Here is an 18,075-nt window from a genome sequence, read left to right on the forward strand (position 1 = left end):
AGCTCGGTCATCTGAGCTCGACTGCATGAGCTCGGCCTGCAGGAGCTCGGCCTTCTGAGCTTGGTATGCATGAACTCGGCTCGACCTGCAGGAGCTCGGTCATCTGAGCTTGACTGCATGAGCTCGGCCTTCTGAGCTCGGTCTGCATGAGCTCGGCCCACATGAGGTCAAGCTTGCTATCGGATTTGGGTGCTTTAATTGTACTTGTGGGGTGGTCCATTTTTTCCCCCAACACTACCCCCCGACTTTCGAGTTCAAGCTGCTTTTTGGCTCGGACGAAGAAAGTAGTCCAGTCGTCGATTGTCCTGTAATATAGCCAAATGTCTATGGAGATGTATGTGCTAAGTAGGGTGTATCTCTCGTGCAGTCAGAGCTAACGACCTTAAGCCGAGCTGTCCAAGCCGAACTTAGCGACTTTGCTCTGAGATCGACTTCAGCAGCCTTCTTTGGCTTATGGTCGACTCAGCAGGGTGCCCCCACTTAGATCGGGGCGTGTTGTCCTAGGAGGCGTCGAATGGCGTTGAAGGACGTCGAATGACGTTGAATGGTGTCGAAATGGCGTCGGATGTCGTCGAAGTGGCGTCGAATGTCGTCGAATGGCGTCGAATGTCGTCGAATGGCGTCGAAATATCGTTGAATGTTGTCGAAGTGTCGTCGAATGTCATCGAATGTCTTTACGAGGTTGAGGGAGCTTGGGCTCGCTGTCGACTCAGCAGGGCATCCCGACCTTAGTCGGCGGATCATGCACGAGGTCGAGGGAGCTTGGGCTCGCTGTCGACTCTGCGATGCTTCCCGATGTCGAGGGAGCTTGGGCTCACTGTCGACTCAGCGGGGCATCCCGACCTTAGTCGGGGGATCATGCGCGAGGTCGAGGGAGCTTGGGCTCGCTGTCGACTCCGCGATGCTTCCCGAGGTCGAGGAAGCTTGGGCTCACTGTCGACTCAGCGGGGCATCCCGACCTTATCGGGATTTTTGATGGAGATGGAGACCGAAGATGGCCTTGTTCGTTGGCGATCGTGCACCCCCACCTGGAGTGGGGCGACGTTGGAGATAGAAATACCCGTAAGTCGTCTTTTGCATTCTCCGACCTGAAGATAGGTAAAATATTGAAATTATTTAAAGCCAAAGTGGCATCCTATACCTTTTGGAGATATTTTAATGGCTCCCGAGCTTCGAAGTCCCTCAGGACTTGGCTCAGCACCGGCCTTCTGAGGAAGGCGTTCTGAGCTCGAGCTTCGGAGCTCGGCAGCCTTCTATGCTCGGCAGCCTTCTGAGCTCGGCCTTCTGTGCTCGGCGGCCTTCTGAGCTCGGCGGCCTTCTGAGCTCGGCATTCTGAGCTCGGTCTTCTGAGCTCGACAGCCTTCTGAGCTCGGTCTTCTGAGCTCGGCGTCCTTTTGAGCTCGGCATTCTGTGCTCGGCAGCCTTCTGAGCTCGGCAACCTTCTAAGCTCGGTAGCCTTCTATGCTCGGCAGCCTTCTGAGCTCGGCCTTCTGAGCTCATGCCTTCCGAGGTCATGCCTGCCGAAGTCGTCCTTCCAAGCTCGGTGGGAGCTTCGGTGATGGCGACGCTCTGTGGGAGAGCGACATCACGAGCGCCGTCCTAAGGACTTACACCGATGAGGAGGGAGTACATACTGGTCTCTTACTTGCTGCAGGCCTTGATGATCCGAACGAGGAAAGTGGGGACACGTAGTCTTCGTCCTGATCACGGAACAATAGAGAAGAATTCGAAGGGCAATAGGATTTAATGGGACTGTACCCTTTGCCACAGAGGCTTACAATCTTATTTTAAAATTTCATAACTCTCCTTCTCCAGATCTCAGTTTTTATTTCTCTTCCCCTCCAACTCGTTGACGTGAGACTTGGGCTACTACTTCTCACTGGTTGCCCCCACGTCCTACGTTGTTGCAGCGGGAGCCATGCCTGATTCGATATGGCTCGGGAGGCGGCACAGGATGGGCCTCCACTTGTTGCAGGCGTTGGGCTGCAATGGCTAGCGCTTGGACTTGCTGCACCAGCACGTCGAACTGCTCGGGTTGGACTTATGGAGCTTGATCTGCCGGAGGTCTTAGTGGTAGATTCTGGACTGAGCGTCCGAGGCTTGGAGCATGATGCCGGGAGGTATCAGAGACTCCTCTGCTCCTTAGTTTCATGGCCATGACTCGGGCCCTTCCTCTAGCGCCAACTGTTGCTGGAAATTGGACTTGAGAGGGACCACTTGGCTGAGAAGGAGGAGCTCCGACAAGAGTGGCGAGTGGTGGTCCGTCGGCGGGCTGCGTCCTTCAGGGGGACCTGCAAAAAGCCGGTGGCCGGGGTTTCCGGCGCCGGCCCTCCGATGCTTAAGTCAGAGGGGGGCTTAATTTTGGAGAAGGAGATGGACTCTATGTAGAAGTTCGAAGCCCCCTTTTTAGAGGAAGAAGCTCCCCTTTTTATAGGAGGGGTGCCAGGTTACCTGAGATGTGACTGGGCGAATTAATGAATTACCGTCATGAGTGGGCGTGGTCGTGCGCATTAATGAGCTGGCATGGGTAGCTAAACAAGATGGAGTGGCGCATTAATGAGTTGCCGTGGATGACTAGACGGAATTGAGTGAGTCAACGAGTTGTTGTGGATGCCCTAAGACTTTGGGTTGGCTGGAGGTCCGTGGAGATCGTGCGCATTTAATTGTTGACAGTCGTAGCAGGATATGGTCTCTGGTTGATATGTCGTGGCGTGGCCGGCAAGCAAAGCATGGTGCGGTGAGACTGCTGCAGGGCGTGGCCGCAGCATGTGGACGACGAGCTCGGCCTTCTGGCCTTGGCCTGCATGAGCTCGGTCTGCATGAGCTTAGTCTGCATGAGCTTGGCTTGCATGAGCTTGATCTTCTAGGCTCGGCCTGCATGAGTTCGGCCTGCGTGAGCTCGGCCTGCATGAGCTCGGCCTGCATGAGCTCGGTCTTCTGAGCTCGGCCTGCATGAGCTCGGCCTGCATGAACTCGGTCATCTGAGCTCGACTGCATGAGCTCGGTCTGCATGAGCTCGGCCTTCTGAGCTCAGCCTGCATGAGCTCGGCTCGGCCTGCATGAGCTCGGCTCGGCCTGTATGAGTTCGGTCATCTGAGCTCGACTGCATGAGCTCGGCCTGCATGAGCTCGGCCTTCTGAGCTCGGTCTGCATGAGCTCGGTCATCTGAGCTCGACTGCATGAGCTTGGCCTGCATGAGCTCGATCTTCTGGGCTCGGCTTGCATGAGCTCGGCCTGCATGAGCTCGGTCTTCTGGGCTCGGTTCGGCCTGCATGAGCTCGGTCTGCATGAGCTCGGTCGTCTGAGCTCGATCTGCATGAGCTCGGCCTTTTAAGCTCGGCCTGCATGAGCTTGGCTCGGCCTGCATGAGCTCGGTCATCTGAGCTCGACTGCATGAGCTCGGTCTGCATGAGCTCGACCTTCTGAGCTCAGCCTGCATGAGCTCGGCTCGGCCTGCATGAGCTCGGCTCGGCATGTATGAGTTCGGTCATCTGAGCTCGACTGCATGAGCTCGGCCTGCATGAGCTCGGTCATCTGAGCTCAGTCTGCATGAGCTCGGCCCATATGAGATCAAGCTTGCTGTCGGATTTGGGTGCTTTAATTGTACTTGTGGGGTGGTCCATTTTTCCCCCCAACAATTATGACTTGCTATGTCATGCATCATATCTATAGGTTCAAGACCAGTTACGTCTTTGAAGGGATTGAGCAGGGTGCCGCCATGAGCGTTCTGATGGCTCAAGTTCGGGCAACCAATTATGTCCATGCTAATGCTGATCATTGGTCTTTAATAGATGAAGAAAACTAGGCCTCCCATATTGCAATTTCTCCTAGGGTGATGTATTTTACATAGGAGCCCCCACTTCTGGTTTTCTCAAGATCAATTTTGTTGGAAGTGTATTAGATAGTGGTGCAGCAGGAGCTTGCTGAGCTGAGGGAAGCTTGGGAAGGTGTAGTCTATGCGGTCACAATGCTTAAAGCTCCAGAGATTGTACTTGAGAAGGATTCAAGGACTGGGATCAGGTGGATCTCTGAGTCACCCTCCTCTACAGATGATTCACAATTCATGTTGGGAGATTTGAGGAAGCTGATATCCGTGTTACAGTCAGTCAGGATGGTTCATGTTTATAGAAAATCTAATAGTGCAGTAGATCGGATGGTCTCGTTTATGATGAACCATACTGGTATAGTGATATAGGATTTATCGTCATCACCGCCTCTCCTGCTCCGCGACATTATACTTTCCGATGCTAGTGACTGTGTTTATGTAAGGGTAATGTAATCGTGTTCCTTGGGAGAGAGAGGGGGAGGGGATACCTTTTACCATAGTTGTGTGATCCGTGGATGCCATGTTCCAGCTTTCATATTCGCATGATCAAGCTTAAAACTGCTTCAGTCCCGCTACAGGAGGAGTTGCGTTCCAAACCCCTTTCCTCCTTCGAGGGGCCCCACGGTCGTAGACAGTCGATAGCCCCATCCCGACCCAACCCTTTCGTCCTTTCCTTCTGACTCGGCAGTCGGCGTCAGCTCAGTTTGCGGAGTTCATCCACTACAATACTATAGAAATTGGCCGATGCTCGATCTCTTTGAACTCGGCTCAATTCAAAAACCCATCCGACTTTTCTTGGGTGGTTCTACTCATCGGCGTTGTTTTGTCTCCATCTTCAACACGTACCCATCGGCGTTGACTTTTCTCTCTCATTTCCTGATGCCCCGTTTTACGTGTGATCATTCCTTCTACCACCACAGCCAGTCCCAATGAAAATTCCTGATAAAACCAACTGGAATCATTAACCTAAATGAACCACAAGATCAGGCAGAATGACATCCACAATCAAGTGATGGTCGGTTCTGCTATTCTGTTTCTCCCTTTTTTTCATTTATTGTTTCCCATGTCTAGCTTTGCTGCTGCTTTTTTCCCGCGAGATTATTTTTCTTAGTTGGATAAGATATTTAAGACGATGGTGAATGTCTCTTTGATCTTGTCTGTTCATAACAATGATATGCTTTCGACTCCAGTATATCTCTAAGTTTTTAATCAATTTCCTCTATGTAATTTTTTATTTCGGCAGTCTGCTGATCTTAACAGTCATGGATGAGAGTGAAGATTCTATATAGCTTTTTTCTTTGCCTTTTGGTATGAGGTGGTTCATTTACATGGACTGCACCATCCAATCAAAGCAGCCGCCATCTAGATGGATCATTAAGGGGAAATACCTAGGGATGTTTCTGTTATTCACACTAAGTTTATTGGTAGTATCTTCATCTTGGCCCCATATCAAGCCACATATCAAGGATCCATAATTCTAAGAATTTTGAATTTTGAATTTTGAATTTTGATTGGTAGTATCTTCATCTCAGCCCATATCAAGCCACATATCAAGGATCCTTGATTCTAGAAATTTTGAATTTGGAATTTTGAATTCTAAATACTGAATTTTTAATTTTGAATTCTAAATTCTGAATTCAAAATTTTGAATTTCAAATAGCATAAATTTATGATTGATCCTATGAATCCATTTATTAATTTTTTTAATTTTTGTATTATTTTAGTTGTAATCTCTTGTATATTCTTAACTATAATTATACATGATGACTACCTCATGAGATAGATAGAAAAAGTTTTCCACAATATTTTTTTTCACATATTTACATGGTATCAGAGTCTTCAACCTTTGCTATCTCTATGGCATTCTCCTCCAACTCCATGCCTACACCTACCACTCCCTTCAGTTGATGTTCAACTTAACAGGGATAATTTTATTACTTGGATGGCATGTATCCAACTTCTCTTAACAGCCAACCGACTATGGGGTCATGTAGATGGCACAACCTTGCCTCCACCTCCAACGATTGACATAACTTTAGATGATGGAAGAAAGAGAAGCAAATTTCTAATCTGGCCTACGAGTCATAGTTTCTCCATGATCAAATTGCTCTGGCATGGCTCCTCAACAACATATCCAATGCGATGATGGTTCATATCGTCGGATTACTACATGCATAAGATATTTGGCTTGCTCTTGAACGACTTTATGCCATCCAGAGTAAAGCACGTTATAGTACTCTTATGATGAATTTTCATGCTCTTAACAAGGGCCTGCTCTCTATGAAGGATTATTTGCAAGAGGCAAATAGGATATCTGACAACTTTGCTGCCATTAATAGACCAGTATCACCTGCCGATTTATGTTTTGCTTGGCCTTGGTCTACAGTATGAACACCTTATCTCTACACTTCTTAACGCGGGGATTGTCACTACTTTTGAAGAACTACATGACATTCTTCTCCAATATAATACCCGACCGAGACTCCAAACTTGCATAACTCATTCGGCTATGGATAAGATTCCACCCACTGCAAATTATGTGCAAAAAGGTAGCCAATGAGGTCCGCCACAATGACCCCAGCAACCAATGCATAATTTCTCTAATAATGGTGCATCTATTTTCTCTTCATAGGAATTTTACTACTAGAAAGGCTATGACTTAAGACCTCCAAATTCTACTAATGGCCGAACACAAAATAAGGTATGTTGTCAAATCTGCCGCAAATATGGGCACACAACCTTAAAGTGTTACCATCGCTTCAATCAATCCTACCAAGCAGAAGCTGCTTCTCCACAAGCAGATGTTGCTGCTGTGAATGATTCAGCATGGTACACAGACACGTGCCTCTCATCACATGACTTCAGATTTGTCTAATCTTTATCTTAGCTCCGACTATAGTGGTCCTGACTAGGTTACCATAGGAGATGGTTCAAGTTTAGCCATAAAAATTATTGGTCACTCTCTTTTACACACTTCTACTCGCCCTTTCTAACTTAAGAATATTTTACATATTCCTCAAATCATCCAAAATCGTTTATCTATATCTCAATTTACACGTAATAATTTTTGTTATTTTAAGTTTCACTATGACCATTTTTGTGTAAAGGACTCCACCTCTGCTCAAACCCTCATCAAGGGCAAGCTTAGGGATGGAGTTTATTGTTTCTTACTTAGGGGTGTCACCAAAACGGCTTTTACTACGTATGCTACATCAACTAGTGTTTCTCAATTTCTTTAGCATCAATGTCTTGGCCATGCTTCTATGCTCCTTGTTTCTAGAATTCTTAATAAATCATATTTGAATTTTCATAATAATAATAAAGTTGCAATTTGCTTTACATGTCAATTAAGTAAGACTCACTCTTTACCATTTTCACACTCTCATTCTAGATCTTTTTCTCCTCTTGAACTTGTGTATACTGATATTTGGGAGCCTTCTCCTGTTACGTTGCATTTTGGGTATCGGTACTATGTATAATTTTTAGATGATTATAGTCAGTTTCTCTTGGTATTATCCATTGAAAAATCATTTCGATATTTATCATGTCTTCTATATTGTTCAGCTACATGTTGAAAATATTTTATAATGTAAAATTAATTTTTTTTAAATTGATTGTGCTCGTGAGTTTCAGTCACAACCGTTTCAATAATTGAATGATCATAGAATTGGTCATTGCTTCTCATGCCCACACACCTCCCAACAAAATAGGGCCGCAGAACTCAAACATCACTATATTGTAGAAGTAGGCCTTGCTCTTCTTGCCCAATCTACTCTTCCTTTTAAATTTTGGAATACGGCCGTTGATATGGCTAATTTTCTTATTAATCGTTCACTCACACGTGCACCCCATTTTACTTCATCTTGGAAAAAATTGTTAATAAAAAGCCATATTGTATTTTTTTCGAATTTTTGGCTCCTTATGTTTTCCTATCTTCATTGCTATAATAAAAATAAATTTGAATATCATTCTCTTCCATGTGTTTTTCTTGGTTATCCTATAAGTTTTTATGGATACCGGTGCTATCATCTTCTGGATGCATTTTTGTATCTCGTGATGTTATTTTTGACGAGACAATGTTTCTTTATGCACAGAACTTTTCTAGTGACACTTCCAAGTCAACCAGTAGCCCTTCTAATCCCTATTCTTTACCATGGCTTACACCCGAGCCCAATGATCCATTAACATCAACCCACATTGATCCACCTGTATCTGCAGCCCCAAGTCCTCAAACTCAATCCAGTTTTTTACAAACACATGACAATGATCCAATCACGACATGTGACCAACGTTCTATAGCCACTCCTGAATCTGTTTAATTGGTGACTTCTTCTTCTCACATTGGTGGTCATTATATGGTCACATGCGCTAAGGATGGCATGCTCAAGCCATGTTGCTTTGGCATAAAATATTTTCTGGCATTTGTGGCTTCCACTATCCCTGTCGAGCCCACCTGCTTCACTCAAGCTTAACGTGATCCTCAATGGCGTGAAGCAATGATAGATAAGTACAATGCCTTGCTCTCTAACGGTTGCTGGCTTTTAGTTCCACTCTCTCCTTCACAACATGTTATTGGCTGCAAATGGGTATTCAAAATTAAAAGGTGATCTAATAGCTTCATTGAGCGCTATAAAGTGTGCATGGTAGCTAAAGGCTTCCATCAACATGAGGGTGTTGATTATAATGAGACGTTCAACCCGGTTATCAAGCATGTCACAATTCGCACTGCTTTTTCTCGTGCAGTTTCCGAAGGTTGACCCATTCGACAATTGGATGTCAAAAATGCATTCCTTCATGGACATCCCATATAGGATGTTTATATAAAATAACCTTCTGGTTTTACTGACTCGGACAATCCCACTTATGTTTGCAAGCTACAACGTTCTCTTTATAGTTTTAAACATGCACCATATGCTTGGTTTCAGCGGTTGAGCTCTCACTTACATACTCTTGGCTTTCATGGGTCTAAGACTGATGTCTTACATTTTATCAAGCGCACCAAGGAATATGTGGCATCTCTTCTAGTTTATATTGATGATGTTATTCTTATTGGCACCCTTACTGCTCCATTGGATAACCTTATTGCTTCTTTATAAACTAAATTCGCCGTGAAGGATCTAGACCCTCTTCACTACTCTTTGGGCATTAAGGCTAAGACTACTACTTCTGAATTTCATCTGACCTAATCAAAATATATTTCTGATCTTCTTTTCAAAACCAACATAGATGGTTCTAAGCCTATCTTGACACCTATATCTACTAGGTCCCAACTTTTTCATTCTGATAGTTTGCCAATTTTTAATTCGACTCAATATCGGAGTGTGGTGGGTGCGCTTCAATATCTTATTCTAATACTTACACATCCTGACATTGCCTCTATAGTCAAACAAGTATGTCAATTCATGAATAGGCCCACTTCTACCCATTGACTTGTAGTCAAGCATATTCTTCGCTACTTGAAGCCTACTATTGACTATGGTATTTGGTTAACCAAAGACCCATCCTCTTCTCTTCATGCCCTTCTGATGCCATTTGGGCCGATGATCCTGAGGCCGACAATCTGCAAGTGGGTTGAATATTTTTTTTTGGTCGTAATCTCATATCTTGGAGTGCTAAAAAGTAATGCATGCGGCATGTTCAAATACCGAATTCGAATACAAAGGGGTTGCTAATGCTACTGCTGAATTAATTTGGATTCAATCTTTACTACAGAAATTGGGTATTTTCACTTTCTCAAGCCCCTATATTTTGGTGTAATAATTTATCTACTATATATCTTCCTGTCAATCCCATGTTTCATGCTCGGGCCAAGTATATTGAAATTGATTTTCATTTTGTTTGAGGGCGAGTGGCTTGTCGTTAGCTTCATGTCCAATTCATCTTCTCCAATGACCAACGCCTCAATACTTTCAACAGCTGCATTCCAAGCTCTCAATGGTACCCACCTTAGCTTCCAGGGGAGTATTGGAAGTATTTTCATCTCAGCCCCATATCAAGGATCCATTCTAGAAATTTTGAATTTTGAAATTTGAATTCTGAATTTTAATTTTCAAATAGCATAAATTTAGGATTGATCCTAGGGATTCATTTGTTATTTCTTTTTTATGTTTGTATCATTCTAGTTGTAATCTCTTATACCTTCTAAACTATAAATATATATGATGACTACCTCATAAGGTAGATAGAAAAAATTCTCCACAATATTTTCTTTTCCACATATTCTTATTTTCTACAAGGTTAAATCCCTATATAAGAGAAGAAAGAATATACATATGATGATCCGCCAAAATGAATGGGAAGTCAAAGAGCAACGTGACTGATAAGAGTGGAAAGAACAAAGAAAAAAAGGACAACATTTTTTTTTTTGATAAACCAGCGTCTCACACAAGTCGAGCATGAGTGCAACCCAAGCAATCTGAACTGAGTAGTAGAGCATGCGGGACCACCTCAATATTCTCCTATAGAAAACCTCCCGAAGAACACAACCCAGTCGGCCACCTTATTTGCCCCCAGAAAGATGCGTGTGGCTATGAATGCAACAAGCTCCCTCGAGATCCCATGTAAGTCTTGAAGCAATGGGTGTAGCCTTTTATTGTTGTGACTTTCCTGCATGCAATCAATCATCGTGGCTGAATCGCCCTCCAAATGAATGCTACCTACACCCAACGCAGGGGCGGCTCAATCCTTAGGCAACTGAGGCGGTCGCCTAAGGCCCCAGCCCAAAGAAGGCCCACCGTAGAAAATGCCTCAAAGATAAAATGAAAAAAAAGGCCCCTTGTGAATTCGCCTTAGGCCGGCCCACTGTAGAAAAGGCCTCAAAGACAAAATGGCCTTAGGCCCCTAAATACATTGGGCCGCTCCTGACCCAACGCATGCCTAGCAAGGGTGAGACCCTTCTAGGCTGCTCTCAGTTCTACTCCAATGACCGACTTCTCAAAGGTGCGTCGTCCGCCCGTTGCAATGAACCTAAACTCATGGTCTCTAATTACAAAGCCCACTCCTCCTCTGTCTACACCATTCAAGATACTGTCGTCAAAATTTATCTTGAGAAAACTAGGTGGTGCGGGCTCCCAGAAAACGAGAGTCAAGTTGGCTGCTGTATAAGCTGAATGAAGCCTTAGATGTCCCTAGCCGCCTCAGACATTGCCGCGTGGGCAGCTGGTATATCAGCTTGCTGTAAGTTTCAACTTTCTGCTGCCAAGTTTCTGCAACGTGGAATACAGGCCCCAAACCTTGGTAAAAGTAGGTCCTCTCACCGTGCGTAAGCACCAATCTTCTGAAATCAAGGGTCTGCATGTGTGCAAGCATGAAGAAAAATGCTTTTCACCTCAGCCCCGTTGAGAACGGGAGATACCAAATTTTGGTGCCCAGATCCATGCGCATCATCATTAGCCTTGCCATCCATGAAGACGTTCTCCATGAATATTTAACAACTGATATGCTGCTGGATGTGCAGAGAAGTTTCCATAGGTGAAGTCACTGAGGCCATTGGGAACTAGGGAAGATGTAGCTCTATCAGAGTTTCAGATGGAGCTGATTCAACTCGCATCTCAGCTGAATGGTGGCCATGCCCAGACATTGGGAAGGACACTACAAGAAAATGGGATTTTACCGACCCTTTTTTGCCGACGCATTTTACAAGCATCGGCGATTTTCGGTCTAGCCCGACGCTTTCTAAAAGCGTCGGCCATAGACGACGCTAATTAGCGTCGTGGTAGATTCTGGCCTAAGACGACGCGTATACGCATCGTCATAACTCAAATTCACAACAAAAAATAAGGGGGCCGTTCCCCTCCTCATTCTGCATCTCGATCTCAAGCCCTAGCTCTTCTCCTCCTTCCTCCTCTCCTGCGACGAACTGCCCACCCTTGTCCTCTCTGGTGCCGAGCGACGTCCGACGGCAAGGTCTTCTCCTCCTCCCTCCTCTCCGACGACGAGCGGCCGACCCTTGTGCTCTCCCGGCGCCGAGCGACGTCCGACGGCAAGCTCCGCTCCTCCTTCCTCCTCTCCGGCATTTTATTGCAGGTGAGTTTTTTCCCCAACCCCCTCCCTGACTAGGCAAGGGCGAAGGGCTCCTTGCCTAGTTAGGAACTCTGTAACTCTAATTTTTTGAAGAATTGGAATGGGGGGAATAATGGATGATCTGAGGAAGGAGAGATCGGCAAAGAAGCGGCTGAATTTGGAAGGGGAAGAAGATATCACGGAGAAGAAGAAAAAGAAGAAGGAGAAGAAGAACAAGTCTAGTGAGTTGGCTGGCCAGGAAGGGAGACTAGAAGAAACTATTCGAGAGAAGAGAAGACTTGAGAAGGTGGTGATGTTTTTGATATATGTATTTTTTATTTCAGTAGTAACAATTTCTGGGTTTTATTTGTTGTTGACCTACTTTTCCATTTTGTTCCACAGGAGAGGAGGGCTAATCTGGAGCAAATTCATGCTGAATCTCAGAGACTGTTGCGCGGTATATGCAATCCGGTTTCTCCTTTTCTTTTTCCAGTTTGTTCAGTTCGATCTTCACCCTAAAGTCCAAGAGACCTAAAACGTCGTATCTTTATTATTATATCTACATTGGTGCCTTTTAGTCAGTAAGACGAAGATGAAAAGCTAATAATTTTCTTTTTATCTTTTTCATTTTGAGGCAGAAACTAGAGATGTTTCATTTAAACCTGTGCCTCTTGTTCAGAAGCCGATATCATCTGTTTTGGAGAAGATCAGGCTAAGAAAGTTGGAAGTATCAAAAAAGTGAGTCATCAAATCCATTTTTGCTATTATGTAAATACCAAATTTTGCAATATGCATATCAAATGCTGGAAAAAAGTAAACTATTGGAAATTACCACTAATTGCAGACCTAGCATTCTCTATCATTCTGATTCTATTGCTGATACTGATTGTTCTGCGGCTGAGATGTCTCACGTCTCTGATCTATCTGGGTCTAATAATGGGAAGGAAAACAATGAGACATCAAAAATGGTACGTCGATCTCCTTCCTCCCCAAAAGTGCTATGTCTCTATATGTCTTTTTCAAACATTTCTTTATGTGTGAGAAAGCATGAAAAGTTGTTTTCTGTAAACTACTTTCCCGAGAACTATCAATATCATAGAAGTAGTTGTATAGTTGCAGGATGATGCTGTCCAAGCTAAGGATGGTGACAGCAGTGCAAGTTTTCTGAGCTGCCATGAGAATGTTACCTATAGCAAGGTTATCAATTGTGTTGGTGGATCTCAGTTTGTTTATCCGCCTTATGTCAGTTTGTTTTCCTATTAGAAGACACTAAATGGCATGTTCAAATCAAATGGCTGTACTTCATATACGTGCTAGAAATTTTTACTTCACGCTATTGTGCTTTATTTTAATGTGCACATCATCCTCAGATTTATTGCTCTTTTGTAACATTAAACATCACTTTTATTTTGAAGGTGATAGGTGAATTTATCATACTAAACAGGAGGTACCATTGTTTATATTATTTCCTGATAATAGTGTTATGCAGTAGGATGAGTTAATATAATGGTCTAAAATTTAATAGAACCAGCTAGTGTATGTACAGCAATGCCAGTGAAGTAACATTATCATTGACTGCAATAAAGACTGATGATAAAGAAGTTTCATGAGACATGGTATACAGAACAATCGAGAGATGGTTAAAGATATATTTACGAGTTATAATCAGATATGCAATATAGAGACTCTTCTAAAATGTCATGTCATGAAAACTTCCCTTAAGACCTGGGGGAATATGTAAGATGGCAACAAGGTATGCGTGTTGTATGATTCAAAATGTTGAGCAATAGAGAAAGTCCAAGCATGTAAGGTGAGCATGTCTGAGCTGAGATTATTGAGGTGAGGGAAAAGTAAGCAAACTGTGGGCAGAGTGATGGAGAACTATCAGACATATCATGCGTGTGTACAACAAAGGTTTAAGGGCATATCGATTTCATCTTCTGATCCATTAGAGTTTCTTTCAACCGCCGATGTTTGCATGACATTGGGCATACTCCAAACCCATATGAGCAGGCATTATCAATTATTGGAAGAACTCTATCTGCTTTTGATGAGGATAATCTTATTCCTTGCTTTGGATTCGGAGATGGTTAGTGTCGCTCTAGCTTGTAGAAAAAGGTCTACTTAATTTTGCTACAAATTTCAAGGCTACCTTTCTAAAACTATCTGGGGATTCTTGTTATTGTTTCTATATTGCAGCATCAGGAGGTATTCAGTTTTTATCCAAAGAACCGACCATGTAATTTGAGGAAGCACTACAAAGATATAAAGAATTAGTTCCACATCTTCGATTAGCTGGTCTGTACGATGCTCTTACTTACATGCTATTTTTTTGTCAACCTCATATAGATCATTGTGAAGTTCCTATTTGGTCATGACTCTGGACCTTCTTGACAGGACCAACATCCTTTGCACCAATAATTGAAACAGCCATCGGCATTGTAGATAATAGTGGTGGCCAATATCATGTTCTTCTTATAATAGCAGATGGACAGGTCAGCTATTTAAGATGCTTCTCTTTGCAATTTTTTGTTGTTATTTTTCCTATTTGTAGATTTTTATTTTATGCAATAAAGAGCACTAATTTGAGATAGTAAAGCCTTTTTATTTGTTTTTTAATCATATATTTACTGTTAATTATTCTGACTTGAATCTCTTATGTTGGTACTTGGTAGTGATTACCCGCTGTCAATAGTTCCATCAGAGAGTTCTCTAGAAGAGAAACAAGTAAATAAATTAATTTACATATATGGTTTCCCCTTTTTTTTTTGCAGATTCCTGAGACTTCAAAAGCTCATAGAGATGATGATGATGGAGCTGAATCCCGTCCTTGACACTTTCTAGACTGGTTTTTATGGAGTTTGATATGTATATGTTTCTTATTTTGCAAAGTACATTGTAATTCTAAGATATGACAATTTAAATATTTCGAATGATTTGAATGTTTGTGTCAATGTAAATGTAATATTGGTTCATATTGTTATAATGTGTTTTTATAATTTATATTCGTATTTTTATTTTTTTTTAAAAAAATAGCAATCCCGACGCTTTAAAGCGTTGGTAAATAAAAGTTGTGGTACGCCTATGCCGACGCTTTAAAGCGTCGGTAAACTAGCGACTATGCCGACGCTAAAAAAGGAGTGTCAGAGGATTTGGATTGATTCGGATTCCCTAACGTAAGACATGGTCTACTCTCAAGATCCAAAAGTCCGCAGCTAACCCCCTGAGGGGGACGAGGCCACAGGCCGAAGGGGGGTAACGACCAATTCCCAGGTGTCAGGTCCATTTATGGACCGGATATCCCCCCGAGGGGGCAGGGGGTAACGTCCATCTAATCTGGAAGTAGGTGTTTGAGCGAGGTGTCCGAGCGAGTCAGGGAAGAGAAAGAAAGAAAATAGATGAAGTGAACCGATCTCCTATTTATTTATAAGGTGTTTGACTAACTTATATTTCACGTCGAAGGTGGGATTGTACCGGTCGACTGAACGATGGGAGGACATGAGCTGCTTATAGCAGCTACCACTGATCGTCCAACCTTCGTCTCTGTTCGACCAGTCGGTCTCACAGTCAGGCAGGCTTATACCATTACGCTCACGAGTAGAATCAACGCTTGAGCCTACCTTCGCACACCTCCGTTACTCTTTAGGAGGCATCCGCCCCAGATAAACTGCAGAAAAGAGGAAACGTCTTTCTTTCGTCTATACAAGATTCCCTTTCCTCAGTAGGTCTAGGAGCTCCTCCTGGGACCTCATAAAAGGGTAAGGAAATCTAGGCTAAGGGAAGTAAAGGTTTTATTGTCTAATGGAGCATCGGCGAAAACCCAGAACTGGGCATGCTTTGGGCTTTCCTGATGCTTTAAAGCGTCGGCGAATGTTTTTTTGCCGACGCTTTTATTAGCGTCGGGAAAGCCCTGTTTTTGCCGATGCTTTTTCTTAGCGTCAGCAAAAACTTTTGCCACTCCGATATCGCCGACGCTTTTGCGACGCTTCTGTTTGCGTTGCGGGAACTTCAGCCGGCGCTTATAAGCATCGGTAAAGATTATAAAAAGCGTCAGAAAAGATGAATTTTCTTGTAGTGACATAACTCTGGCTCAAGCAAACCGGCATGTGGAGGATGCAGTTGCAAGTTTTCTTGAAGGAAGGGCTACACTGAGAATGAGTCCATCATAGTTATGGGTGCAAATGGATAGGATTGAATTAGGTCATAAATCGACCCAACCCAGTTCTTTATTCAGATCCTAATGTTAGACCCAGAACTAACCCAATAAAAGATCGGGTTGGATTAGATCGAGTTCATGACTAAAATTTCTGACCCAACGAGTCATTCAGGTTGGGTTGGGTCCATGTATAATCCGGTCTCAACCCAAAAAATTCGGATCCGAATCAGATCTGGTTCAGATCCCGGTACTTGTCATTTCTTAAACTTATTATTATTATTATTATTTTATCCTGTTCCAAGGTTAGCTGTGCTTGGTTTTGGGTGGTGGTGGACATTGGAGTGAGAAAAAAATATAGAAGGAAGGGCTGTGAGCTGGAAAAAGAGAGGTAGGGGGTTGCATTTGAGAGGGCTAGGTAGAGATGTATTCAAGGCCATTCTTCTAAGATTTTAGCTTCGTAGTCACATTTGATCTCCGCATGGGTATAACTTCTCTATTGGGCCACCATTGCTCTAACGACAATTAGTATAATAACTTGGCGGGTCTATGTGGTTGTAATTGAATAGGCCCATGATACTCACACCATGGCGTAGGCAGTGCGGACTATAGCATCAAAATTGGCCCTAGTAAGTTCCGAACCTTCTGAGACCAACGGTTTATCGGGGTCGGGTCGGGTCATAAGATAGAAAACTCAAAATTGCTCCAAAAATCAAATGGGTCGGGTCGAGTTAGAATTTAGTAAACCTAGACCCAATCCGAAAAATAGAATTGGTCCAATTTCAGAATCCAACCCAACCCCATAGGTCCTTTAAATCGGGTCGGATTGAGTCTAAACGGGTTTGGCCGAGTTGGGTTACGAGTCAACCTGACCCATTTGAGGTCTTAGCCATAATGGTCTGTCCTCACAAGCGGAACCTCTAGATAGGGGCTCGGGTCGGATCAAGGTTATTTTCAAAACCAAAGTGGCTTAGCTCAGATTTTTAAAATCAAAACTCAGACCAGAATGACCCTGCGTGGAAATCGGCTCAAGCCAAATCGAACTTATCGGTTGAGCTGTTGAGGTTGTAGGCGTATGGCATGTGGTCGAGCTTCGCCACGGTGAACTCACCACTCGTCTGCCTTGAGGTTCTCCTGCTGCACTGCCTCAGCTACAGGCCATCAATTGGTGCGCTAGCTGGATCCTGCCCTCCTCCACGCCGCCGCCGTGGTTCCGATGCTAGAAATAGTACTGTTGTTGGGTGATGATGCCCCTGCCTCCTCCTCACTCTCCTGCTCCACCGCCGATGCTCGGTTCATGTCAATCCCCTTCAGCAGCGGCTCTTCCGTTCTCTCTGCAACCCAAAACACATCGAATCTTCAGATTCTATGTAGAAAACTAACAGATTCGTACGTAATTCTTACTCATCAAAATCCTCGAACTTAGAAAGAGAAGTGTAGATCTAGATGGAAAAGCTGCCTGAGGAGACATGGAGATCTCTCCATTAGGACTTAGAGAACGGCGGTGGTGTAGGAGAGGAGGAAGAAGGAGGCGGCGGCATGAGATTGGGTTGGAGAAGGAACTGAGTCTCCAATGTGCTCAAGCAAGGGTTGAGACTTAGAAGTATCGGGGCTACGATGGTGGTGGCGGAGGCCGGTGGTAGCTCGAAATGGTTATTGCTCTAGTGGTTGGGAATGGGGGTGGAGGAGAGCGGCGGAGGCAGGACACTGAGCTTGGAGAGCATGCTCTCGAGGCGAGACGAGGCGAAGAGAAGAGATAAGAGATCATCCAACCACCTGATCCGTTGAGCAAGGTCACAAGGGGTTGGAGGAGGAGGGAGGCGGGGGAAAGTGGGCAGCTTTAGTGAAGAGAGTGGGCGAAGGGTGACTCCAAGTGGTGGAGAGGGAGGAGACGAGCACGAAAAGATTGGGGGCGACGACGGCTAGGATTGTCGAGTGCTGAACGCCTGAACTTAGTAGCACGCAGCATTGAACTAGATCAGAACCAGAACCCTCGAGTTTGTATGTGTGCGTATAGAGAGAGAGAGAGAGAGAAAGGTCGACCACGTTACACTCGAGTGTAGCGAGCCCTGGATTTGGTTGGTCTATCTGCCAT

The 18,075-nt window shown here is 44.3% G+C and overlaps 2 protein-coding genes across 3 annotated transcripts; both read left to right on the forward strand.

The window, feature by feature from the left end:
- The first annotated feature begins 11,610 nt into the window (after nucleotides 1-11,610).
- On the forward strand, nucleotides 11,611-14,525 carry LOC113463659. Of its 2 annotated transcripts, XR_005509476.1 has the most exons (8): nucleotides 11,611-12,134; nucleotides 12,230-12,284; nucleotides 12,466-12,565; nucleotides 12,672-12,795; nucleotides 12,933-13,024; nucleotides 14,027-14,125; nucleotides 14,225-14,322; nucleotides 14,503-14,525. XR_005509476.1 is itself a non-coding variant. In XM_039121365.1 (5 exons), exons 1-5 carry the CDS (start codon nucleotides 11,949-11,951, stop codon nucleotides 12,993-12,995), a joined length of 528 nt encoding a protein of 175 aa, XP_038977293.1. In that variant the 5' UTR covers nucleotides 11,611-11,948; the 3' UTR covers nucleotides 12,996-13,371. The 2 variants fall into 2 exon arrangements, 1 of the variants encoding a protein (XP_038977293.1); XM_039121365.1 differs by lacking the exons at nucleotides 14,027-14,125; nucleotides 14,225-14,322; nucleotides 14,503-14,525 and having other exon boundaries at nucleotides 12,933-13,371.
- On the forward strand, nucleotides 13,570-14,661 carry LOC120107860 (E3 ubiquitin-protein ligase RGLG5). Its single transcript, XM_039121360.1, has 5 exons — nucleotides 13,570-13,580; nucleotides 13,780-13,916; nucleotides 14,027-14,035; nucleotides 14,225-14,322; nucleotides 14,602-14,661. The coding sequence occupies exons 1-5, from the start codon at nucleotides 13,570-13,572 to the stop codon at nucleotides 14,659-14,661; spliced, it is 315 nt and encodes a 104-aa protein (XP_038977288.1).
- The last annotated feature ends 3,414 nt before the right edge of the window (nucleotides 14,662-18,075 follow it).

The sequence above is a fragment of the Phoenix dactylifera genome, unplaced genomic scaffold, assembly GCF_009389715.1.
Source record: "Phoenix dactylifera cultivar Barhee BC4 unplaced genomic scaffold, palm_55x_up_171113_PBpolish2nd_filt_p 001048F, whole genome shotgun sequence".
Classification (NCBI taxonomy): Eukaryota; Viridiplantae; Streptophyta; class Magnoliopsida; order Arecales; family Arecaceae; genus Phoenix; species Phoenix dactylifera.